Source organism: Marmota monax, unplaced genomic scaffold (genome assembly GCF_021218885.2).
Source record: "Marmota monax isolate L192 unplaced genomic scaffold, Marmota_monax_Labrador192_F-V1.1 WCK01_AAM20220418_F8-fsc00018, whole genome shotgun sequence".
NCBI classification, from domain to species: domain Eukaryota; kingdom Metazoa; phylum Chordata; class Mammalia; order Rodentia; family Sciuridae; genus Marmota; species Marmota monax.
Genome location: NW_026692201.1, coordinates 6,554,856 through 6,580,742, shown reverse-complemented (window position 1 = coordinate 6,580,742; position 25,887 = coordinate 6,554,856). Strand labels below are relative to the sequence as shown.

The following is a 25,887-nucleotide window of genomic DNA, read 5'->3' as shown; positions in this document are numbered from 1 at the left end:
CATGTAGATAAAGTGAAGCCAGCACACATAATTTATAAATCTCGTTGAAGATCCCTGGTTGACCAGAGAGGAGGATTTGTTTAACTTTCCCTCACTATGTTGAGTTTGCACATCCTCCATGATTTCATGCCTTGGTTGTGGTTTATCAGTATGATGGTATGCAGGTTAGACTCCTGGCTTGCTTCTCGAGGAATACTTCTCATCACTACTGATCTGCCTTCTAGCAAACCATTGGCCTTTTACATCATGAGGTGGGACATCTTGGGCCCCAACACCAAACCTGTCTTTTGAAGTCATTAAGAAGCAACATAAACACCCTTTAATTTTGTAGGCTACTAATATGCAGTTTTGAATAATGGATTAGTCCAGTGAATTCCACCTCTACAAGTGTGGATTAGTCTTAACACATCTTTTTGTGTTCTGTTTGTAGCTTCACATAAATGGTGTGTCATTTATGTGAAGTACATATTTCTTAGGTATTATTTGTACACTCCAGTGAGGTTTTCTAGCTTTTCTCTAGGCATAAGGCCTTTGGGGAGAGGAATTGAGAAGGAGGTAAGAGTACACCCAAGGGGCCAGTCTGCAGGTCATTTGTCTCTTTCAAAGTTTGAGTTTTCTAAAGAAATTTTAACTTTCTCTCCACACTACTTAGACAGCATCTCAAAAATTCTGAAATTACTCACAACTTTAAATTGGCAGGAGGCAGAGATTCCTGTCTTGTCACTCTGCTCTCCAGGGGCCCCTGAGCACTGAAACCCAGGAAAGAAGTGGTTTCTTTTCCCTTTGCAGCCTAACACCACACCTCAGCAAGGAAATAATAAGAAAGATGGACTAAGCCATGTTTCATGTGTTCAGGGGCACTTTCTGCGAAGGGATTCGGTGGGCTTTCTCCCTGATGCAGGTCCTCATCAGGCTGTTCAAGCCAATGCAGGCAGCAGCCCTTGTCCTGAATGGATGGCCAAGAAAGTTGCCATACCAGTGTCCAGAGCAGCTGACTTGCTTTTTCTTCTGCCAGCGTACTGTCCTAGCACCTGGTCAGCCCAGCCTCAGCCAAGGACTTGCAGCTGTGAGCACCAGTCTTTCCTTTCCATGCCTCCCCGCCCTGCCCCCCAATCCTGAATCTGTTCAGCATTGAGACAAATGGTGAGAAAGGAGGCCGTTGCCAGAACAACACAAGGGTTCTTTAGAAGTACACTGTGGCTGGGTTTCGTCTTACAACTTGTATTTTGGCAAAAAAAATGACATTTTTATAAAATGTGACTAGATGGAAAATTATATAGACAGCATATTCCTTTGCCACACCTAATTTTAAGGAATAAGTAGACCATAGGGTTATATAGCCCTGTCAATAAAAAATATAAATCATTAAAGTCTTGATATTAGAAGTTAAGTGTGAAAGAATCAGCTAGCAGTGGAATTCCTACCTGAAATTACTTCAAAAAGAAAAAAAAAACAAAACGATTGACTGTTAACAGGTAGAAGGATTTGCCTTTGAGGCCTTGCCTAACTGGGGCACCAGCTGACACATCCTCATGGTGAACCCATGGTGTCCAGCATTCACTCTGGGCAGTAGTTAAGAGTTCACACCTGGCCTTAAAGTGGCTGTGAAACGTTGGCCAATTTGCCTCACTTGTTTAAGCCTTTTTTTTCACTTACACATACCTCAAGGCTGCTTTGAGTATTAGATAACACAAGGAAGACTCCAGCACAGCGCTTGCCTACGGTGAACGATGGCACCAGATGACAATACTTATTAAATATTTCTGCTTTCTTGACAAATTTCAAAGTATATTTTTGGGGTTTTCTAGAATTGCTGCATTCTGAAGAATAGGAACATCTTTTATAATCGTAGACTTGATTTTGTTCTGTTCACATGGTAAATTCATTATATAACAGTCTGCCTATGACAGGGCTGCAAGGTGAAGAGCAGTCCCGGGGCTCTGTGTGATCAGGTGTGCAGGTGTGTCTTCAGATCTATCTACCTCTCTCTCTCTCTCTCTCTCTCTCTCTCTCTTAAGAGCAGAAGGTAGTAATAGAATCAATAGGAAAACAAACCTCTTCCTCCCACTCCGTTTCCTCCTGTCACACACTTCTCCATTCCTTTTCTTTCTGGAGGCAGCTTCCACAGTTGAGTTTTGATTGCAGGTGGCTTCTCAGACTCCCCTGGCAGAATAAATCACAGGCTGATTGGTCTTCACTAGGTGAGGCTTGGCCAGGACTTGGCAGAGCCAGAAACACACGTGGGTTCATATCCCTCTGGGATGCATTACAAAAGCTGGGTAATCAGCCAGTGGGTTGTTTTTGTGCCAGCTGTCTTCCTTAGGTTGTGACCTGGATGTAATCCACAGTGAAACTGTAGAATGCAAAGATCCAGGTTTTCCATGACAGCATAGTGCAGTTTGTTTTTGGAAGTGCATGCAGGGCTCTCTTAGAAGTCCATGGAATCCCCAGTGACTCAGGTTTGGGACAGAAGCCATTAAAATGAGCTCAGGATTTGGCTCAATTGTGCTGGCTGGGCCTATCCCGCTGGGGTTGCCATGGGGGTTGGACTAGCACTTGAGCTGTGGGGCCTGGCTGCCTGCTGTCTTCCAGTCTTCCCTCCCATGCTTGCTTCTTTTGTCCTGTTGATGCTCACACTCTACATTCCCTCTTGCCATCATCTGTCCATGTGGGTCTCAGTCCAGCAGGATTGCCTCAGCAAGTTGCCTCACCAGTCTGATCAGCTAGATTGGGCTAGACCTGGCCTCTGTAGGGCAGGGGTGAAGGGGTGTGGTCAGGGGAATTGCTCTTTGCCATGGTGGCCAAGGGCCTGTGGTGGTGGGGGCGGGGAGGGAGGTTCAGCTTTCTTGGAAGTGAGCAAAATGATTGAGGGTGAAGAAGGACAATATGAAAAAAGAAAATAAGACTCTGAGAAGATGAGCAAATGGTTTTGCCATTGCTGCGTGCAGAATTGCTTTTGTCCAGAATCTGAGTGGGTATGGAAGTATAAGTGGGTATGCAAAATATATCACAACCATCTAGGACTGGTATTTCTTTTTCACAAGGTAGAAAAAATAACCTTAAGTATCAAGGTGATAACCACAATCCAACCTAGTCCCAGCCTTTCATTTGGACTGATTCCCTCCCTGTGCATTAACTCCCAGGCAAAAAAAGACTAGACCAATCATTAAAGATGTGAGAAAGGAGACCAGAAACTCAGGAAGCACAGAAGAGTCCTATCCCATAATTTTATACCTAAAAGATTCTCCTAGCTTTCTCTTTGACCTTGGTTGCCTAACTTCAAAATGTCCTCAGAGAAGGAGGCAGAGGAGTGTGAAAGGGGTGTGCCCTCCTTTTCCTTCTCAGTGAGAGCCAGACACTGGAGGCTTCTGTTTCACCAAAAGGGACTCCTGATTCCTCTAGACAGATGATGCCTCCACCAGAAATCAGGTCACTAGTTCCATGTCTGAATCAATTTAAGAATTCCACAGATAGGACACGTTGATGAGTTAGTTCATCAGTGTTTAGTAATCCCTTGGGGTAAAGAATGTAGAGATGGTATGGTAAGGCAGGCCAGAATTAAATTTTAATTCAGGGAGCTGTTTTGGGATGCCTATTATATGCAAAGATTTGAAGGCTTGGGTCTACAATTTCTTGAATGTCTGCATTCAAGCTGTCTTAGAAGGTCATCATTTTATAAACTATACCCTAGAGAAGCAAAAAACATGTCATCATGTATAAAGGGAATAAAGAGCGCAATCATGTCATGAGATTAAAAACTACTTCCTAAAGCAGATAGACAAAGCAGGCATTAATATGAGCCTAGAGATTGGGATCTATTTTTAAAGAATCAGTTATATGGTCTAGAAGGAAAGTACAACCTTTCTTAAAATGAAGATATAGCAACTGATGAGCAAATAAAATGTGGAAAGTGGTTTGCCATGGTAACCATTTAATTGTTGACATAAATTATCACAGAGCCATGGATGATCTATGTTCAAGTTACATTAACAAGTAATCCCTTAAGCATGGCTCTTAGTATTTACACGGCAGTTCAGGCTCTCCTTCAGGAGCTGAGGCAGTGGTGGCATTCTTCTAAACAGTAAAGCCACTTTAAAATAATTCACATTTCTTATAAAGAACTGTGTTATGGCACAGTCAACCACATTTATGAGTCCACTTATTATACATGGTCTTCCCTGTAGCTTTATTAAATATCTACCAATCTGTCTTTTTAAGACTAAATATAAAAATACACATGTTGAGAAAAGCCAGTATCAAAAAACTTTAAGAATCAGTACAAATACGTGTCCACAACTTGATGTAACTTCAAATCAAGATGCAGAGGGGCTGTGTGTTCAGTGACAGGAGGCCACCACAGTGGCCTTCTGTTGACAAGATGGCACCTGGATCTTGTAGTAATTATTTAACATTATCTGTACCCAGTGCCCTCAGCAGGCAAGAAGTTTACTTATTGTCTGGAAAATTTCATAGCTTAGTAACAAGTTTTTTAAGAAGTGTCTTTCATGTGTTATGCTGCATTCTATGAATTACCAAACTGGTGCTATCATAATCCTACATGTCAGGTGAATAATTTTATCAAGAAAATATTTCATAAAGTTCTTCTAGTTGCAGATAAGCAGTTTAACAAGCAGCTCTCACTCTGAATGTGAAATAATGCTTCATCACCAACTGCTGGGAAGGAATAATCTGACTAAATTAGTTTGTCAGAATGCATTTCAACAATTTTAGGGTGAAGCTTAAAAACTGCCAGGGAGGTAACGTGCACATAAACAGCATTGCAGGGAAAGATCTAGGGTGGCAGTGAGGGGCAGCTGCAGCTGAATCTTATAGATTGTGTCGCCACACACCCTGAGGGCACCACATGATTCTTAATTGATAGCCATTAATTTTGAGTAATTATAACAGAAACTTCCTCTGGGAGCCTTGGTTATGGGTCCTTTTATGATAACTATGCTCTGTCATCCAGAGAATTCTATTTAAGCAGCTCTGCCATCCTGTCTCCACCCCCACCCCAGAGAGTATTTTCCTTGTCAGTTATACCATGTAAGTGTTTATAGCAGAAAATGCATAACATGCTAATTTCTCTAGGGAGATGGCATAAGGATTAATACAAGTTTTTTTAAAAAATTATTAACACCTTCAAGTATCAACCAGCTCCTTTTTCTCCCTTTTCCCTCAGAAAATCTTATTAGAAATCTCTAATGTTATGATTAATCCTGTACTGAGCTGACAGGTGGATATAATGTATTCCACAAAGACAAGCTAGTCATCAGCTGAAAACCCTTTCCATTGCTGGTGGACCCTCTGGCCTCTCATTCCTGATCTGGCTCTTGAAGCAAATTACTAAATGGCAAAGTTGGGCCCTGGTCTAGCTTGTCCATAAATTCTTCAAACTTTTAAAAGGAGATGCAATGACATTTGCAGCTAGACTCCAAGAAAACTGAAAATACTGTTTACCTTGGTATTTGCCCAGTAATAGGCTTCTCAGAAAGATATCCCCATCTTCACACAGATGACCCTCCACCAGCACCCAGAAGGGCACATCGACCAGTAGTTGCTGCCTTGAACAAGTGCTTGTCTACTCTGTTGAGATGCCCACTGTTCCACAGCAAAAATGAGGCCAGTGTAATCAGAGATCTCAGAACAAGATGTATTCAATTTAAAGAACTATTGGTTTTTATTCTCAGAACACATCCTTTGTGTTAAAATATTCTTTTATGAAACAGCGAGAGGGGATAATGGTTATTTTTGGTGTCCTTTTATTAGCAAAATAAAAAATGTTGGCCTCCCAGTTATTAGCAAACCATTTTATTTAAAGTTTTTACCCATGAAATTCTTTCTAAATTGTATATCATGTGTGTCTTGTCTTCTGTGTCTACCACAGAGTATAGGGAGCCTACCTGACTTGGTGAATGAGGATCATTGCTGCAGAATGTCTCCAGAATCCCTGCACCTGGGAAGCATATGGTGCAAGGATTTTGGAGCATTCTACACCATGCTCTCTGGGACACTAACAACCTGATGGCCAATTTGATGGATAGGGAGCTAGGTGTGATAGGATGTGTGTGTCCTCCACATTGTCTTTATAGTAGCTGACACTTTGCCTTGAGATATTGTGAAAGAGAAAATGTGCCCACCTACCAACAGTTGACGCCCCACAGATAGCTGAGGGACGTCCAAAATGACTTCCAGCTGTCAGCACGCAAGATTCATTAAATAAAAATTTAGATAGAAAACTGAGAAGGAAGCTTATAGGTAAGTGGTAACTGGCTGCATAGGAATGTTGGTTGACTGTGTACACCAGTTGCCAAACCACACAAGTGATCAGGTGGCCCCAGATATAGTTACCTCACTAAACAGGTTATTCTATTGGAAACTGAAAAGCCCACCCCGCCCCCCCATGGGTCTAGGAATTGTCCTCAGGGCTATCGACAGGAGTGGACCTTTTCCTGGGCTGTGGGACAGCCTGCATGTCCTGTGTGCCTTCAGTGCCATTGCTTCCCTGCTGACCTCCGAGACCGCCTTGCCTCTCGTGCTGCTGGCCTGGTCCCCCTCATTCCTCGCTTGTCCGCTCATCCTCTTGCCTTCCGTCGCCTGTCACTCTCCTGTGTTCTCCAGCTCTCCCCACACCCTGCTTCCCTCCCAGCAGTACCCTGGCCAGTTCTACGGCAGCTCAGTTGGCCTCTTCCGCTGCCCTCACCACAGCCAGGCATATGTGGAAACAGTTTCAGTTTATGACTGAAGTTAGGCTGATCTCTACACAACTGAAAATTTATTACACTTAATCGAATTACTTCCTTTTTCTATGTGCTTCCCAACCAAGAACCGTTTTCTGCAGCTAGCAAGGAGGTTTTCAGAGCAGCAGTTAAGCCAGGCCCATGGTTTGGCCCCTACGTGTGTTTCAGCAGTCACAGCGTGGGTGGAGTTCTCCTTGCCCTAATTATCAACCCCTAGGATTCCTGTTATCTACCAAAGCTTTTCTTCCAAATAGTTTGAAAACTTGGCAAGAACTTTCTACAGTGGCTTCACTTACAAATGTACTATAATTGTATCACTCTATAGCTTTTTGTTAATTTATTCAAACAACAAATATTTACTAAGCACATACTACACACCCACCATTGTTCCAGGTAATTGGGACACAAAGAATAGACTGCACAAAGTTCTCTATCCTCGTGGAATTTACATTCAAGCTGATGGGGACAGACGGAACAACATAAGTGAATTGTTTGTATGTTAAAAGGTGATGGGAGCTATGGGTAAGAAGGTGTGGCTAGGGCAGAGAGGTGGGTGTGCTGGAGTGGCGAGAGGGCATGCAGGATTTTAAATTAGGTAGTCAGAGTATGATTAACCAGGAGACAATCAAAGCCTTGAAGGAGATAAAGAAACTGGCCATATGAATAATCGGGAGAAATAGCATTCCGGGCCCTAATGAAGGCCAATCAGTGCTGCTGATAGGCTAATGTGGGCTTTATGAGAAAGAAAGCAGTCCAAGATGATGTCAAGGTTTCTCACCTGAGCTGGTGTGAGAACTGAATGCCGATTGGCTGAGATGAGGTCAGTAGGGTGAAGAGCAGATGGTAAAAGTTCAGGTTTGAACATAATTTTCAAGTACCTTGTTAAGCATCTAAGGGTCGGTCAAGTAGGCAGTTAGATATGCAAATCTGGAGTTCAAAAGTGGTGATGGGAATTCAGGAGACAGTAGCATGAGGTAGTATTTAAAGCCACATGATCCCATGTGATCAATATGGAGAATGTAGACATTCAAGCGGACAAAGGACTGCACCCTGGGCACACAGCATCTGGAGACTGGGAAGGTAAGGAAAAACAGCAAAGCTACTGAGAGGGAAGAGCCAGTATGGCTTCCCATCTGGAAGCAGAACACTGGCAGGTGTTTGAAAACCCATGCAGGGATAACTGTCCTTAGTTTTCCTTTTAACTAATGCATCAGTACTTGTTAAACTTGATGACCAAAGCTGACACCCTTCATAAGCTTAAAATGGTTTCTGAGCTGTATCCCAGAATGGGGTTAGATATGGAAGTCCAGTCATTCTCTTGCCTGGCTTGCGGGGTTCATGTTAGAGAGATGGTCACCTGGGTTGAGGGACCCAGAGTGTCCTCTTTGGAACTGTGCTACAGTGAACTGAGCTGGGTCAACAGACTGGGGCTCAAAATTAGCACAGTGACCAGGGTTTCTCATAGCGGTGACATTTGGACTGGGATGTGGGCGGGTATTTCCAGGTGGATGAATACCCAGCAGGTTGGCATAAATAGGAGGGCTTTTTCAGGGAATAGTGGCATATATTCTTGAGTATCACTAGTCTGAAAGAAACCTGACAGTGTCCCGCTCCTTTAACCTTCCCGTGGCTACTCAGTGATGCACCCAACAGGGCAAGGAACCTGTGAACACTCAGTGGGCTCCTCCAGAATTACTTCCTGAGCCGCATTCCCTCATCGATCCTTCGGGCCCACTCAGTGGTCTGCTGGGCATCCCTCTGCAGACAAAAGGCGCTTCATGGCTGACTCAGTAGAGGTCCCCAGCACTACAGCTTGCTTCGGCTCCTCCACACGCAGAACAGATGGCCATCTTTTGTTCCCATCCTTAGAAAATTTCCTTTGTAAACTGAGGTCTAGACAGTTGTGATATTTAGTCTGGAAGCCTGTGTGAAGAAGAAGTAAGGGTGCAGCACCTGAGACTCGCTCAGTTATTCCACATAACAGGACCTGGCTTAGGGTGCTCACTTTCCAGGTGGTAAAAGTAACTTGCTTCTGTGTAAATGGCAGATGATCCATAAACATGGAGCCTCAAGTCCAGTCCTTTGACCAGCAGAGAGAGTAACGATTGTGTGATTGGTCTGGTGGGGAGGAGCAGGTGACAGAAAATCAGGGAAAGGCTGTGAGCTTTCCCTCTCTCTCATACATGAGCTGAGGCTGAGACCTAGCTCCCCTTCCTAGCTCCCTGTGCTCTAAAGCTTGAGTGGCCCATCTTCAGACCAAGTGACATATTGCTCATGGTATTCAACAATGTCTAGCCTTCCCAAACTTGAGGATTGGCAAGACTCTTCAGAGTTCTCTTCCCACTACAGGGGTTTGATTAAAACTTACATTGGATAGCCTGCTGTTTGGTTCCGGGCAGTGATAAGGAAGTTACCTAAGATGATTTGGGGGCTGGTCTTTTCCCAGTCAATGCCGAATGTTGATAGGAAAGCTGGACTGTGTGGGGTTTTTTTGGTGTTAGTTCCCTCTGTTTTGAGCACTGGGGAGGCAGCAGTAGTGAACAGTTCCTACCTACACGAAGACCGTAGTCTAATTATTTGAGTTAAACCCAAACCAAATGCTTAGGTTCCACAGAGAGACTCTGAAAATTCCTGTGTGGGTCACTAAAACTGGGGGGAGTATAATGTGACTAAAATAGCAGAGGACGTGAAAGGAGTCACACTGGAATAGCTGGTGCCCCATAAGGGTGAGCACCATGTAGAGGGTTATCCTGAGGTTGTCAAGACTGTCTAGCTTGAGGTGGCATCTGAAGGGTAGTCCAAGTGACTAGCCATCAGTTTCTTTTCATTTACTTTTTTTATTCCACCAATAAGGTTGAATCATGCCCTAGGTGACCCCAGGATCAGCAGATGCTGGCATCGTCCAGCTTTCTTGGTATAGTGAACTGGGAGGCTTTTAATAAGAGATGTTAGGAGGATGTCCCTCCAGGATAAGGACATAGTACTGTCTAAGACACATCCTGTCAAGCTGAGCCACAGCACAGGTTACCAGCTCTCCAGGTCACTTAGTGTTCTTTTGGTGGTGACTCTGTTGTCCTTGGCTCCCAGCCAGTATTCCTCCCTGCATTGTCCCCCTCCCAGCCCAGCCTGCTGTATCTCAGCCAGGCACCAAGTTGAGGTCTCTGTTAGAAGAAAGCAAGTGCCCACAGCCTGCTCTATTGCCTTTTCCAGTACCTCACACCAAACATGCCCAGTCTTGGGACATTTGTTAGGTAGGGCCCAGGGATACTTGCCCAGGGAAGCTGCTCTCAGTCTAAGAACAGTATAGACCCAGGGTAGGCTGGGCACAGATGAATGGCTGTACGTTCCTCATGACTAAAACACTCAGGGTCACTCCAGGGGGACTGGGCTACATGAAATAACCACACAAGAGACAGAGATACCTTTTGGGGGGGTTCCTGTGATGGCTCCTCTGACCCTAAGGGTCCACAGAAAGAGAGCGAGAGAGAGTGCTGAGCCCTTTTTATTGAGGAGAAGGCATTCAGATGAGGCAAGGGGTCAGGTTTCAGGGGTGGAGTCTAGCTTCCTGATGTCAGCTGTCAGCTGGTTGACTGACATCAAGGAAGGTCATACCCAAAGGCAGAGCAAGAGAAGGGGACACACAAAGGGCATTTCCATGGAACATTCTATCCCAAACAGGGCAAAGGCGTAACATTACAAAGGAACAGGTGAGCGTAGCTCAATCCATGGGGTGACAGGCCTATGTCTGAAGACACATTCTGCTACTTTGAGGATTGAGGCAATATCCAGGTCACTATGAAAGTGACTGACAGAGCCTCTCCAAGTATGCAAATTCATTCAGACTGGCTGCCCACACTTCCCTTGTCTGGGCTTCCTGAGGGGAAGGTTGAGTGTGCAGTCACCTGAGAGGGCCACCTGAATCACCAGTCATTCTGGAATTCCTTGGTAGAAGCAGCTTTATCTAAATACACAGAGAAGTAAAATTATTTAAAAAAAAAATTCTTATTTTCTTGCTTACCCAAGGGCTGTTTTGTCAGTTTAAGTTCCTGCATTTTCCTGGCACTGGCTGTGTTGATGACAGCTATGATGAGTGCTGGGAGCAGAGGCCACCAGTCAGGGCAGAGTGGACAGGTGGAGAAGCTGCTGAGGTGCATGACTATCTCAGTTGCCTGCCCTGGGCAGCATGTGGTTGCCACATACTGCACATTCCCCGGGGCGATGCACCATAGCCTGATGTTTATCACCCTCCCATTTGGACTTTCCTGTGGGCTTATATTCAAGCTGAAGCTTTTGACAAACTCAAGCATGACACCCTTTTGTAATAAGGTCTCCCTGCTGTCTTTTGTCACTAACTGATTAAGGCAATATAGCAGTATTAAGCTTTTAAGATGACTAAAGCACCCAAGGTATCCCATCTGTGCTCCTAGAAAAGGGAACAAATGCCTAAAGGAGGTCAGTGTCCTGGCTGGGCTCAACAGGCTGTGAATGTGGATCCAGTGCTATTAGGGGAAGGGCTCTATTATTTTAAACCAGCCTGCTTCCTAACAGGAAGTAGGATCCGAGATGCTGCATTAAGGTATTTCACGTATCCTACAATCAGCCAGAACCTAGCGCAGCGTGGCAGAGCTGGGATGATATAGTGAACTCCATGCTTTCTGTTATCTGTCCCTAATATTTTAAAATATATTCATTTTACATTTAAGCCACAGTATAAATGAACTGTGCAATTAATCCTTAATTGGAGCTACAAAATATGAACACTTTGGTCTTTTAATGGGAAAAGCAGTGCCCTTGCCCAGGGCCTCCACTTAGAACCTCAAGACAGAGGCTGTCTGAACAAGGGTGCCTTTGAGTCCTGTGTGGGTAGACATCTGATAGAAAGCCCAGTGGTGGTGTGTCACCTAGGAGTCTGAGGGAGGAAACTATCAAGATCTCATAGGTGAAGCTTCCTAGGAGACAAAGTGGGATGCAGACAGGATTAACTGGGGCTTGTCCAAGACCTTAGAAATACTTAAGAATCACTTTAAATCGTTTTAGAATTCCTGGCTGAGTAAACTTCTATTCAAATGGAGAACAGTTTATTGTTTCAAAGGTACTAAGTTATAGCCTGATATCCTTCCATCTTCCCAAACTATATCTTTCAAAATATGCCTTCAAAACTAAGCAGATCTGTTTATTATTGATGGTTAGACTTTGCTTGTGCTCACAGATGGGGGAGGTCTGTCAAAGGCTTTAACTTACAGGCTGCTGCTGGTCTATGTTCCAGCTTTGTTATGATTGTAGAAAGTACTCTTTACTGACTTTAAAATTCACAACCACCTTATGAGTTAAAGATGAGGCCATTTTATGGTGAGGAACTGGGTCAAGAAACTTTTCTTAGATCACCCAGCTCATAGAAGACGGACTGTAGATTCAGACCTTATCTTACTCCAAAGTCAGAGCTCTTAACGGCTTACCCACTCTTAACTTGGCAAGCCTCTGCTGTGACCCATCATAACACTGTTCTGGTCCCATGCTGACAGGCTTGCACTCTAGGAACTCCCCTGGTGCATGCTTGCAAGGCAGCCTCTGATTTGACTGCCGACACCCACCCCTAGACTGCTGGTTCTGGACTTTGCATAATCCAGAGGATGATCAGTTCACATTGTCTGCCCTGGCCTTGGGAAACTGCTTCCTTTCATCTCTAACAGCCCCTCTCCATGATGTACCATGCTGCTCTTCCTCTGCAGCTCTACGGGCACTCTGCACTTCCCTGACTATAGCCACTGCCTCCCTGGCTCCAGTGTCCAGACCTGTGGAGAAAGCAGTCCGGGGCTGCAGAATCAGAAAGACTTCTTGTGAACCACCCAGTGGTTCCCATGAGGTCCTCTGAGTGGAACAGCAAGATGAAGTGGGGACATTCAGACCCAAAACCACTGTAGTATTAAACTGCCCAGCTGGACAAGAAGACTTCATCCAAGGATGAAGACAGCTATGAAAATTGTGATCTATGGCTTGAAACACTGTCCCCAGTCTTCCTTCAAACCTCTACTGCACTTGTAATCCCAGCTACTCAGGAGGCTGAGGCAGGAGGCTTGCAAGTTTGAGACCAGTCTAGGCAACCTAGTGAGAACTTGACTCAAAAAGGGCTGGGGTTGAGCTCAGTGGAAGAGCACTGCCTAGTATCCACGAGGTACCAGGCTCAGTCTCCAGCACTGCAAAGACAACAAAAAAGTCCATACTGCCACAGATCCACTCATGTTCTCTGGGTGAGAAAGTTTCCAAATGACCTAAAAGCTTTGGCGTTATGAACCCAGAGAATTTCAGTTAAGGTAGGAAAAGAAAGAGAACTGCAATCTAAGATTTTTTTTTTTTTTTGAGAGAGAGAGAGAGAGAATTTTAATATTTATTTTTTAGTTTTCAGCAGACACAACATCTTTGTTTGTACGTGGTGCTGAGGATCGAACCCAGGCCGCACGCATGCCAGGCGAGCGCGCTACTGCTTGAGCCACATCCCCAGCCCTCTAAGATTTCTTTACAAGGGTAAAATTGATGTTCCAAGGTCTATGAAAACTAGGACTTTTTGGTTGATTGAGCAATTTTGTGTCATTTTGCAGAGAAGAGTTTTTTCCTGCCCCACATGATGCAAACAAACAAAAAGGCCTTTAAATAATACTTCATACCGAAAGTGTTGGGTAAGATTTGGAACCTTTGCTAATGAGTGGTGGCCAGTGCCACCACTGAGGGTGAGGATGAGGCAAGCCAGGCATCTGCAGTTGGGCTTCCACACGCACATTTAGAGTGAAAATCTGTACCTTAGTTGCCTCTCCCTAGTCCTAGCTCTGATGAGAACAGGCAGGAAAGACAGCCTTAAATTGCTACATCCAGTTGTTCAGTGAGCAGTAAAACCGGGAGGAATAGCAAGGTGGATGCTTACTGTGACATGGTGATGGGGTGGTCAATAAAATGGAGGCATAATTTTAGTGTCTACTCAAGGCTAAAAGCATCCAGACAGAAAATTCTTAGGAGGTTTACAGTCAAAATCTCTGCTCCGGGCATGCAATTAGTTATTGGTAAATACTAACAAACAGATTCCTTGTAGGCTTGTTGGAAGCAGTGACAATCAGGTTACGATCTGGTTTCCTTCAAGGCTCCTGACCCCTGTGTTTAACCAAGGTTGGGATCCGATGATTCTGTGTGAATTCTGTTAGACCAAGGTTGGCAAACTCTTTTCTGCAAAAAGCCAGATTATAAATATTTTGGGTTTTGTAGGCCATGTGGCCTACAGGAACTACTTAACTCTGCTGTTCCAGCACCAAAGCAGTTACAGGCAGCCCAGAAATGAATGGACATGCTGATGTTCCATGAAACTTTATTTATAATGCCACATTTGGCTTGAGGGCTTTAGTTTACCATGTCTGCACTGGAACAAAAGGAAATGTTCACTGTAATATTGTGCAAAGACATAGTAACAAACAAGTTAATTTGCTTTTCTAGAAGAAAGTATTAATGAATCCATGTTCCAACATGTACAAAAGTGGCTGAAAATAGTGCTAATAAATTGATACTTCCTGCTCAGGTCAGATGAGTTGCATAAAACCATCCCTAACACTTTCTATTGAAGAATGGGTGCCACAGCCCAAAGCCAGCAAATCAAGTAACTGTTTCTGCAGATCTGAACCTACTGTAGGTTGGAGCACCCGGGGGCTTCACCTGTTTTCTCTTCTCTCCTGCAGGCCTATTCCTTATCCTCGGTTTGATACTCTACCCTGCTGGCTGGGGTTGCCAGAAAGCCATAGACTACTGTGGACATTACGCATCTGCCTACAAACCTGGAGACTGCTCCTTGGGCTGGGCCTTTTACACCGCCATTGGTGGCACAGTCCTCACCTTCATCTGTGCTGTCTTCTCCGCACAAGCAGAAATTGCAACTTCCAGTGACAAAGTACAAGAAGAAATTGAAGAGGGGAAGAACCTTATCTGCCTCCTTTAGTTTGGAAGAGACATTAATGCCATTTTCTTTCTTGTGTAATGTTGTGAAACAGTCCTCATCCTTTGAATCATGTGGAGAACTAGCCTGTACCTATCAAAGCCACATTCCACAGCCCCAGGCTTTAGCAGGACCAATGAGGGGCAAAGTTACTGGACAGGAGGGCTGCAGTGCAAATGACAAGGGATGGAACGTGAAAATAGTCTGTGACCCTGACTGTAGTCAAGGAGTCCTGTCAGACTCCACCTCCCCCAGGGCTCCATGAAGGATAATGATCTGAATCATAAAGGCATCTGAATTTCTGATAAAATGGGAGACTGTTAGCCAGCTTTGCAGGCTGTTTTGAGGCACATTTGTGCCTCAAAGCTGCACACCTGTGAGCATTGGCCTCCGCATGCAGTCTAGGGTTGCTGTTTTGGTTTTCTGTGTAGTTCTTTCAAGGTGTCTCAATTGAAGACTAAAAGGAAGTCTGCAAATTTACTGGGGATAGAATGTGTGCTAAAGGACACAGCAAGACACTACTTCTTGCTTAGCTAACCAAAGGAATCAGCAGGGACAGTGTGGAAACTTGCAGTAGAACTTAATTTTAGGCTAAATTCAGGGTAAGGTGGATAAACAGAACTGTCACTCTCTAAGATTTTAGAAACTTTTGAATAAAGAAAGATTAAGGACCAGTACAATCGTGAGACTAAAACTACAGAACCTTGCCAGTTGAAGACAAATTCTTTCCTCTTCTCGGCAGACAGGCTAGGGCCCAGGCTGGTCCACTCTCCTCTCCCTGCCCCCCATCACAGTGTTCTCCCAGGATTAGGATTGTGCTTTGACTGCCAAAGGAAAACTTAACCCTGTTTCCACCTTCCGAGGACAGTGATCTCCAGACTAGCTGTGGCTCATTTAGATGTTCACTGGGAGGGACCACAAGAATCTCAGCATTTCAGGGAGACATTTTCTGTTTGGTGACCCTTAAAGTTAGCAGCAGAATGGCATTTTTGGCAGAAAAAAGGGAGGTAGTCACGAGAGTTAAGTTTCTGTAGACACTGATGTTGATCCTGAAAGCAGATTGAAATAACATTAAATTGCTGCAACCAAAGAGCTGCATCAAAGACTTTGTCCCCAGGAAAACAGAGTAGAAAGTTAATGCAAAAAACACAAACCAAACTAAACTCATCACACCTGCCCACACTTGTTTACAAGAACAGTCAAGCACCACTATTAAAAAGGATTCAGGTTTTTCATCTAGTTTCCTTAAATTTCTAATACATTGATTCAGGAAGATTGTAATCAGAGTGACCCAAGTAGCCAGAAATGACTTGCGAACACTCCTTAGCACCTGAAGGAAGTGGGGTGGACCTGCCAGATTTGAGGAAAGATTGAAAGTGTAGATCTCTGTGGGTTTCTTAATCTGCTTGCTTGAGGGTGGTTTTGAAATTTTAATAGTCACTAGGCCCCTTCTACTGGCAAGTTATTGTGTGGTACATCAGGTGTACAACCCTGACTTAGATTTTACAGCCTTGCCCTGGTGAATCATGTTAAAGCCGTAAATGAGTCTGGAACTAAGCCTTGTACAGAATAAATAAGTACTTTATTTATATACAGAACAGGGCAACTAAAGTATTATTACATTTTGTCCTTTGGCCTACACTAGAAACCAACTTATCTAACAGATGAAAGTCTAAGGATCAGAGGAGTGAGGAATATGGAACCAGGTCTTAATTTATCATTTTTAAACCAAAGTTCAAAGTAAGCAAGGTTTAAATCCTATCTTTTTCCCCCCTCAGAGAAATGTAAACAGAAATCCTCCTAGCAACCTCGGTAAAGGCTCAGGAAACATTAACCATCTCTCCAGCCACATGAAAATAGTCTATGGGAGCCACTGGAGAAGGTGCCTGTCCCTGATTGAATTTACAGTGTTCTCACTAAGGCCCTCTGCCAGCATGTGGGCAATACTTATCATTAAAAGCAATTTCCATCATCAGGCAAATTTTGATAAAAACAATTTTTTCTTATCATTTTTCTTTACGAAAGAGAGAATTTCCTAACACTATTTTTTCTTAAATCTCAGTCTCCTGCTTTAAAAATCCTAAGCCCAGAAGACCCCCTGAACATGTCTATCACATGCTCTTTGACTAAGTGGCAGTGTACCCCTCAATCAACCCGGTAATATTCATAAGTGAAAATGTGATCTCTCAGCCAGAATAAAGTCACTTGACAGTGTTTAGTTGGTTAATTTGAATGTTATAAAAGACCAAAAATGGCACATGCACAAACAAAACCCTAAGCCACTAAAAACTACTTGAACACTGACTTCCTACAACAGAGCAGAGGCTGAATTTTCTACCAGAGACAGAGATAGTGGGTCTTCTAAATCTTTAATCCATTAGACTGACTTTGGGATGAAAGGACCATCTAAAATCAGGCTTTCTATATCAAAACTCTTCTGCATGGCTCTTTTAAAAACCACTTGTTGATCCACTCACGTTTTTCTAATAAGTAGGACCATTACTACTAAAAGAAAAGTATAATTTATTTTGCCTGCATTTGTGCTTAAAAGTTCTATCGTGGGCTGGGCTTCTCAATGAACTCTAAGGCAGAAGTATTTGCCTTGGGGTTTGTGGATTCTTTAAACCTGTGTGCTAATTCAACAATGTTACATTAATTGTGTAAGGGTTTTTGTATAGTTTTCAAACATCTGTGGTGTAATGATCTTTGTTAAACATGTATTCTGTAAAGTGCCATAGTCTTTTTTATGTGTAGCATATTTAAAAAGTATATATATATATATATATATTTTATACATACACAAGTTGTGTGAAAGATGTGCAATAACAAAGGTGTATGTATGTTTTGTTTTTTTGGAAACTGGACAGGAGTCAAAACAGGGATGTTTCTGTTTTGGCAAAGGAGAGTTACACATTTTTGCCTTCATGGCCAAGTCAATAGCCCCTAACAATTTTAATGCTACACGAATCTTATGTGAAGAAAAGACTGGCATGAAATCATTTTCTCCTGGGTCTAAATTAAAATAATCATTATATTTATATGAAAGTGAAGCCAGCAAGCCAGGCCCAGTTAGTGCTAGTCTTTCATGTGAAATGTGAAGCTGCCATATTGCCTTTTCTGTTAGTGTGATAACTAGTAGCTGGTACATAATCACTAAGGAGCTATTTCTTAATGTGCTTTTATAGACCATGTTAATGCTAGACCACTATTTAAGGGCTAATCTCACACCTTCTTAGCCATAAGAGTCTGGCTTAGAACAGACCTCTCTGTGCAATAACACGTGGCCACTGGGAATCCCTGGCCTACATCTGTGTGTGGGTAGCAATGACTCCCAAGGGCCAAAAGAGTTAAAGGGATGACTGGGATTTCTTCTGAGACTGTGGTGAAACTCCTTCCAAGGCTGAGGGGGTCCTTAGGTGCTTTGGAGGAACTTGGCACCACTTGATATTCAATAGCCACTTGAGCCAAATATAAAATTGTATTTACAGCTGATGGACTCAATTTGAGCCTTCAAATTTGTGGTTATTCTACTATATTGTAAAGTAATACTTTGTTTGTCTAGCATTGATTAGGTTCCTGTACATACGTATTTTCACAATGTGCTCCCTGCCCTCCTCAGAATTGAAATTAAAACAAGATTTTGCAAACTCATTCTTTCAAGTCTAAGTATATTGGCTTCAATATGATGTGTGTAATTTGATCAAAATCGATTTTAAACACTAACATAATATTTCTGATAGAAAAAAAGACATTCAAGTATTTTCAGTTATTCTGTTACTAATATCCCTACCACAGGTTATCTTTAACTTAAAGATAAGTATATGTTTCTTCCCTAGAGAAGCATCAATATAATTTAAATAGGAAAAAAAACCTCTCATGTACTACACAAACACCTTAAAGTAAAGCTATGAGAAAAATGCTTCTAAATATTTCTTTACATTTGTGACAGAAAAAGTTAATGGAAGCCACATTCTCCTCTTCCAACAAAAGTACCAACCATATGGAGTCATCCTAAATCCACACTTCCTGAACATAATCCTGCCTGTAAGAGGCCTCACCCAGAATAGTTTGATTTCTGATTTATAAATTTAATGATACTAAATACTTTTTTCATAAACATATTCAAGTCTCCATATACCACGAAGCACTTACTATTTGTTAGAATAAACAAAAATGGCTATTTCTTTCCGTGGCCTAGGGCTTGTGACAGCTGAAAGTACATTTATGCTTTGGTTTCTAAACATACATGTCAGGTGCCAGGTTTCTAATAGAAATCATAATTAGAAGCTGGCAAAGTCATCCTCCTTAGTAAGTTTTCCAAGCAAATCATGATCTGAATAACCCAAGCAAAACTGGGAGTTTTTTTGATGCTTTCTCAAAAGTTAATCCTCAAAGAGAAAAGACCCTGACTTAAATTTCAGCAGAGGCTGAGGAATCCTCCCATGTGCTTTCTTTCCATCCTTAGTTTTTACCCAGAAGTTTTGCTACTCAAATTTCTATGACTAATTTTGGAACATACATTTGACTTATTCTTAGATCATCCCCTTAACTTCTTTGCCTAACAAACATTTAAGAACAGTATTACCCTAGACAGTTCTTTTATGCAGACCTTACTTAAGCAATTTCAAATAAATCAATACCTTTTCAATTCAAACACTAAAGGATAAGGGCATCGAAACAGACTACTCTTCAAAGCAGTAAAACCCAATAATTGTCCTAATTTCTGAGGCCCATCGCAGCCACTTGGTCATTGCTGAGGCCCTCCCACCGCTGCCCCTGCTATCTCCTTCCTCACAGCTTCCTCTCCTTACCCTGAGGAGTTCTGCAAAATAAGTCTTCAAGATGTGAGCTGCTAATTTTGCTTAGGTTCACAGGATACAGATAGAGACACAAATAGAGGAAATAGAAAAAACAAAACCATATGGGAAAGAGAAGTCAATCAAATAACATGTAGCTATTAGCAACTCCTTGGCTTTTTATAGCCAACATCATGAAAAACCTAACACCTACAGGTGAGTAGACCCTGAAGTGCCCATGTTTGGGAAAACACCTATAATGTATTTACAGGAGAAGCAAGCCCATTACGGCAGTGACAAGCAAAGCATGAACTAGAGATGTTAGAGCTTAAGAATGGACAGCCTAGGGACTGATCAGAAGCAATGGGGAGGGAGGAGGAAGTCCAGGATGACCGTCAGGTGTTTCGAGTAAGCTTTAGGTGGAAAGCGGCACAGTTGCTGGGATGAAGGATCTAGAAGGAACCGGGAGAGTGGAGCAGTGGGAGGTTCCCTGCAGGCTGCCCCTGGAGAAGTCCTGTGTGAGTGCGGGACAGACTGGAGAGAAGACCCACTCAGGGACAGGGATTTGGGATTCATCATCCCCATTGAGAAATGATAGTGTGTTTTGGTTATTATGCACTTTCTGTCTGCAAATATTATGGTAAGCACTTGATACTAATTCATTTATTCATCAAACCCTAAAAGGTAGAAAATCCTTATTTTACAGATAAGTAACTGTCACATAACTGACATTAGTTAAGTCAGTTTCCCAAAATCAGAAAACTAGTAAGTAGCAAAGCCAAAGCTCAAACACAGGTTTAATATCAGGCTGCCAAGTTACATTTCTTCTACCCAGAATGAGCAAGACAAACGGCCAATACACACACTGTGGGAAAACCAATACCTCAGTGTGGCAAACAGACTAACTTCAAAAGTGCTACATCACTAGATCACAACTGAGGAAAACACTGCTCTGTCCTTACCCTCAGAGCATAACTTTGTAAGTTCTCATACTTTTGAAGATAACACCATAGGTTTCAATTCATCAGTGATGATTCAGCTCAATCCTGACAACAGACACTAAAAGTAATCAGCTACATGACTGGCAAAACTTTTAAGTGATAGGCTTTCACAGTTTATATTAATTTTTTTAGTATAAATAATCTCTCATCTAGGATTAGTACCTATATGATCACATAAGAAGCATATTTAACCTAATAATTAAGGATTTTTTTTATCAAAGTTTCTCCAAACACAAAAAAAAATCAGAGGCCATTTAGTACACAAACACTAGAAGAGCAAGAACCAGGGAATCGCCTGCAGGCTGGAGGGCTGGCCTTTGGTCTAGAAACTTGCAACAACATGCTATAATTTTTTCCCTAAAGAATGGGCACAGAGCCAGGTATGGTAATGCACACCTATAATCCCAGCAGCTCAGGAGGCTGAGGCAGGAGGATAGTGAGTTCAAAGCTAGTTTCAGCAAAAAGTGAGGCACTAAGCAATTCAGAGAGACCCTGTCTCTAAATAAAATACAATAGGGCTGGGGATGTGGCTCAGTGGTTAAGAGCCCCTGAGTTCAATCCCTAGTACTCCCCGCCACCAAACAAAAAAAAAAAAAAAGAAAAAGAATGGGCATGGATTACTAGAAATGTGTAAAGATAGGAGGGAACACAAAGAACTGAAGAAAAGTGGTGCTGAGGAGCAGAAGCAGCCCCCATTTGGAAGGAGTCAGGGGGCCTAGGTGTTTCAGCTGCTGTTACCTGGCCCTTCACCATAGTCACTCATTGAGTGACCTTGAAGTAATCTCCTAGTTCTCTGAGAAAACGGCCAATAATGGAAGTCACATCATAGATTTGGTGAGACTGTAATATATGCAAAGCATTTCGTGTAGTCTCTAATATATTGTAAGTCATCATTATTAGAAGAAAACTCAAAGAACCTTTATCTGCCCAGACTAATATCATTTAGAGTTGCTTTAAGAAATTACATTTTGTGAAGGGTAACATAACTTGTTGCCAAAATCAATCTAAATTTACCTAGAGAGACTCAGTGGATTGGCTACCTGAGGCCACCATTTCTTTTTCCAGGATCCTGCAGGATCTGCTACTGGGGGTACAGGGCAAGCAATGCAGTTTTCCATTCTGTTATAGTAAAGCACTCAATTAATTATCTTTACCTTCGAGCTTTCACCAAGTAGACATCTTTGTGAATGCAGGATACACAGAACCCAAACAAACAGGTAGCATTGGCTGAAACCACAGCATGGGAAATCAGAATGCTCAGAAAACAGACTTCCTGATTATTGGTCAAAACTTACTGGCCTGGCTGGGGTTGTAGCTTAGAGGTAGAGGGCTTGCCTGGCACGTGTAAGGCACCAGATTCAATGCACAGCACCACATTAAAAAATAAATAAATAAAATAAAGGCATTGTGTCCATCTACAATTAAAATTTAAAAAAAAAACTGAGTGGTATAAGAGACTTTTTGGAAGAGTAACATCCAATATCGGCTAGGTCGTAGAGAAAGAGGCCCTTTTGTGCAGAGCTGATGGAGGCAGAGCTGGATACAATTTTTCTAGAGAGCAATTTGACAATGCCCATCACAGGTGTTCAGAAAACACATAGTTGACACTGTGATCTTTGTTAAGAACAAAAGCCTATGTCCCTAAAACTTAGCAACAATATATTCCTTTATAAATCACTTATAATTAAAAAAAAAAACTTAGAATGTAAGAGAATAATAAGGTTTTATGATGGCTATATAACTACTAAATGTTATGGAAATTACTCAGAAATATGAAAAGACTTTCATTATATATTTATATAGTAGCTGAAAAAAGGTAACAAACCATGTGTTTTTGATTAAGATCCTCTAGCTGGAAAACAGGAAAACAACTCAAGAGATCAGGGAGGAAGGAGGTCAACAACATTAGGAGGATAATGGGATGAGAGGAAGATAAGCAATAGGGCTTCGTATCAGAAATGGAAAGCTATTAAGACCTCTCCCATGCCCCCCTCTATCTGCCTCACTCACTTTCACGGCAGATCAGCGCTCTTGGTGGATCCTTCTTAATGGAAGAATATGGCTCCCCATATGGTCCAGTTCTGAAACAGTACAGACCAGACACATCTGCATTCAGAATAAAAGTTTGATGAGGGAGGCATGAGTGCTCTCCAGCTTGATGACATCCAGTACCAATGCAGTCTTCAGGGGCCCAAAGAAAGGGGGCTGGCTGGTGAGGGCGAGGGAAACATCCCTGCAGGATCTGCTACTGGGGGTACAGGGCAAGCACATTTCTTAGTTTTAGAAAGAAAGTTGTCTTCCTAGAAAAATTAATAGAAAAGTATAAACCAGACTTCAATAGAAGTTTTATTCATCAGGGTAAAACTTAAGCAATTTTATCTTCTTTTGGTTTTCTATAATTTATATTGAAATAAATAGTAATTGATAAATTTTAAAAGTTAGCTTTTATGACTGTCAGGTCATAATGATTATATAATATTAAGCAAAGGGAAAAACAAAATTTAAAAAAAACCATATGCTCAGAAAAATAACAGAAGAATATACAATAGAATATTAGCAGTGGTGTCCTTATGTAATAGAAGGGCTCGATTTTCTCACTTTTCACCTTCTGCATTTTTAAATTGTTCTATAACAGGTATGCATTGCCTTCATGCTAGAAAAACATCTGAAGCATGTGTATGCCCAGTGAGCCAAGTTTTTGTAATAAAAAACTAGAATAATATAGGGACCACTGTTCCTATATAACAGATAAACAACAGTGGGTTTTGCTGTTTAACCCCCGGCTCAACACCTGAAGATTGCTACAAATCGACAACAGTAATCCACTGCTACAGCCACACACCTCTCTCTCTCTCTCTCTCTCTCTCTCTCTCTCTCTCTCTCTCTCTCCCCACACACACACCCACACCCACACACACACACACACACACACACACACACCAGGAATTGAATCCAAGGTTGTTGACCACTAAGCCACATCCCCAGCCCTTTTTAATTTGGAGTCAGGGTTTCGCTAGGTTGCTTACAACCTCACCAACTTGCTAAGGGTGGCTTTGAATACAAGCTGGGATTACAGGTGTGCATCATCACACTTGGCTCATCATTTATCTTGAGAGTTATTGGCCCACAAAACTAAAGAGTTGAGGAGCTTCTCCAGGACTACATCCAAATAAGTACTGAAAATAAATGACAAGTTCAAAAATACAACTTGCATGCTGTGATTCCACAAAGAACTGTTTGAATGTAGAGAAGATAATATTCAGAGTAATCTTATAGAAATATCCAATAGTAGCATCATATGAAAAATCACTAGGTAGAAGGAAATCAACTATTTTCTGTCCCTACTAGAGAACAGATTAAATAGATTTAGTGTTAGGAGTGTTTTAACCATACCATCAGTCTTGTTGAGTGCAAAAAGCTCTGAGTTAAAAAATAAATTGGAATTTGAAGAAAAATAAAATTTAACACTTACTGCATTGCCACACGGTGGCTCCTGTGTTCTCTTGCCACTACAGTCCTAATGACATTTTTACTGTCTTACCTAAACCACAAAGTTAAATTATAAATGAAAATCCATAGAAAATGTGGGGAAACTAGAGAACAGTCTTTTCCTATTTTCCCAGAATCTTTGAATTAGATAAATTAGAGCTATCTATACATACAGGGTAGACAGGAGCAATGCCTGGCTGAAAAAGTATATGTAGACTTCTTTCTAGCTCTCTTTATACTGTGACAAAGCCTTAAAATAAGGTTTAAAAACACCTACCAATAAAACAAGTAAAATATGCCCTAAAATTTTAATGGAACTACTTCATTTTTCATAATACTTGACCACTGGAATATAGCTTTGGAATGTAATAACAAAATATTTTAAACAAATATTTAAGGTTTTATATATTTATGCTACTATGCTCTAAATGAATATATTTATACTATGGCACTTGAAAACGTCTATCAAAGTGAGGTCTTTGCTATTTTGACCATCCTCAATTAATCATTCTTATTTTCACCTCTAAAGAGCTTAATCACATTGACTCAAATTCCTCTGAACTGTTTTTGTTGTTGTTGTTGTTGTTGTTACTGTTGTTTGTTTTGGGGGGTTTTGGGGGGGGGCGGGTTTTGGTTTTTTTTTTTTTTTTTTTTGGTACTGGGGACTGAACCCAGAGGTGCTTAACCACTGAGCCACATCCTCACCAGCCTTTTTTTTTTTTTTTTTTTTTAATTTGAGTCAGAGTCTCACCAAGTTTCTTACAGCCCTGCTAAGTTGCTGAAGCTGGCCTTGAGCTTGTGGTCCTCCTGCCTCAGCCTCCTGAGTCTTTGGGATTACAGCCATGCACCACCATGCCCATTTTTCATAAGGAAAAAATGGAAGGGGATATAGTGAAATGGCTTATGATACCCATGGTAATACTAAGGGTAAAATGTCCAAAATATAATCAATTCTTTAGATAAACTCACATTATACATAGCTTTGAACAAAAAAGATAAAAGAATTAGATGTTGATGTCAATGTTTTCAGAAAAAGATACAGCAATGAATATAAAAGCATTATTATGTTATTACAGATAAAAACAACTAGCCTAACAATATAAATCCCCTTAAAATGCAAACACTATATTATCTCAACATGAATTACAGAATAAGATGTTTTTCTAGTAAATTGTGAAAATTGAAATTCATTTTTAGATAACACTCAGAAAATAAAAAATACTGTTCCTATTTTAATTCAGCATGTATTTCTCAAAATCAGATACACCATGAACATGATGAGTTTAGATTATACTTTTACATCTTCTTTAGCTAACCAAGTGAAAAACCCAATACACACATAGGTACTTTGATCAGTACATAAAATAACAATAGGTAAGCAGTTTAGAAAACAGAACACAATTCAAGCAATATAATAATGGTACAGAGGCACCCATTTAACCCAAAAAGAAATATGTGGGCCACAAAATAGTGTTCCATCTAACCTCTAGATAGTCTGTATATTTTGACCTTATAGTAGTCAAAATATTTAGTATTAAAGTAAAGCTCAGGTTCTACTACCTGTAAAGGTCTAATATAGGGCTTGGTTTGTGGCTTGATGGTAGAGCACTTGCCTAGCATTTGTGAGGCACTGGGTTTGATTCTCAGCACCACATGAAAATAAATAAAGGTCCACTGACAACTTAAAAAAAAAAAGGCCTAATGCAGCAGGAAAAAAAAATGCCATTTTATGCTACTAATGATTTTTAACTAAATCTTTTATATTATGTGTTTAGCACATGAAAAATTATATACAGATTTTTAAAAATCAAAAGGGAAATTTCTACATACATTAAACCTATCATTTCTGTCTTTGCACTGCTAATATAGTGTTTAAATTATGCAAACAAACA

At 41.6% G+C, this 25,887-nt stretch overlaps 1 protein-coding gene across 3 annotated transcripts in view; it reads left to right on the top strand.

Annotated features, from left to right (window-relative positions):
- Positions 1–18,360, top strand: part of Lhfpl2 (LHFPL tetraspan subfamily member 2) — a 155,417-nt gene extending 137,057 nt beyond the window's left edge. For all 3 annotated transcript variants that reach the window (XM_046427603.2, XM_046427587.2, XM_046427592.2), the window contains one exon: positions 14,456–18,360. In XM_046427603.2, coding sequence (XP_046283559.1) covers positions 14,456–14,712 — 257 coding nt within the window. In that variant the 3' untranslated portion in view covers positions 14,713–18,360. The remainder of the gene's footprint in view (positions 1–14,455) is intronic.
- Positions 18,361–25,887: the final 7,527 nt, after the last annotated feature.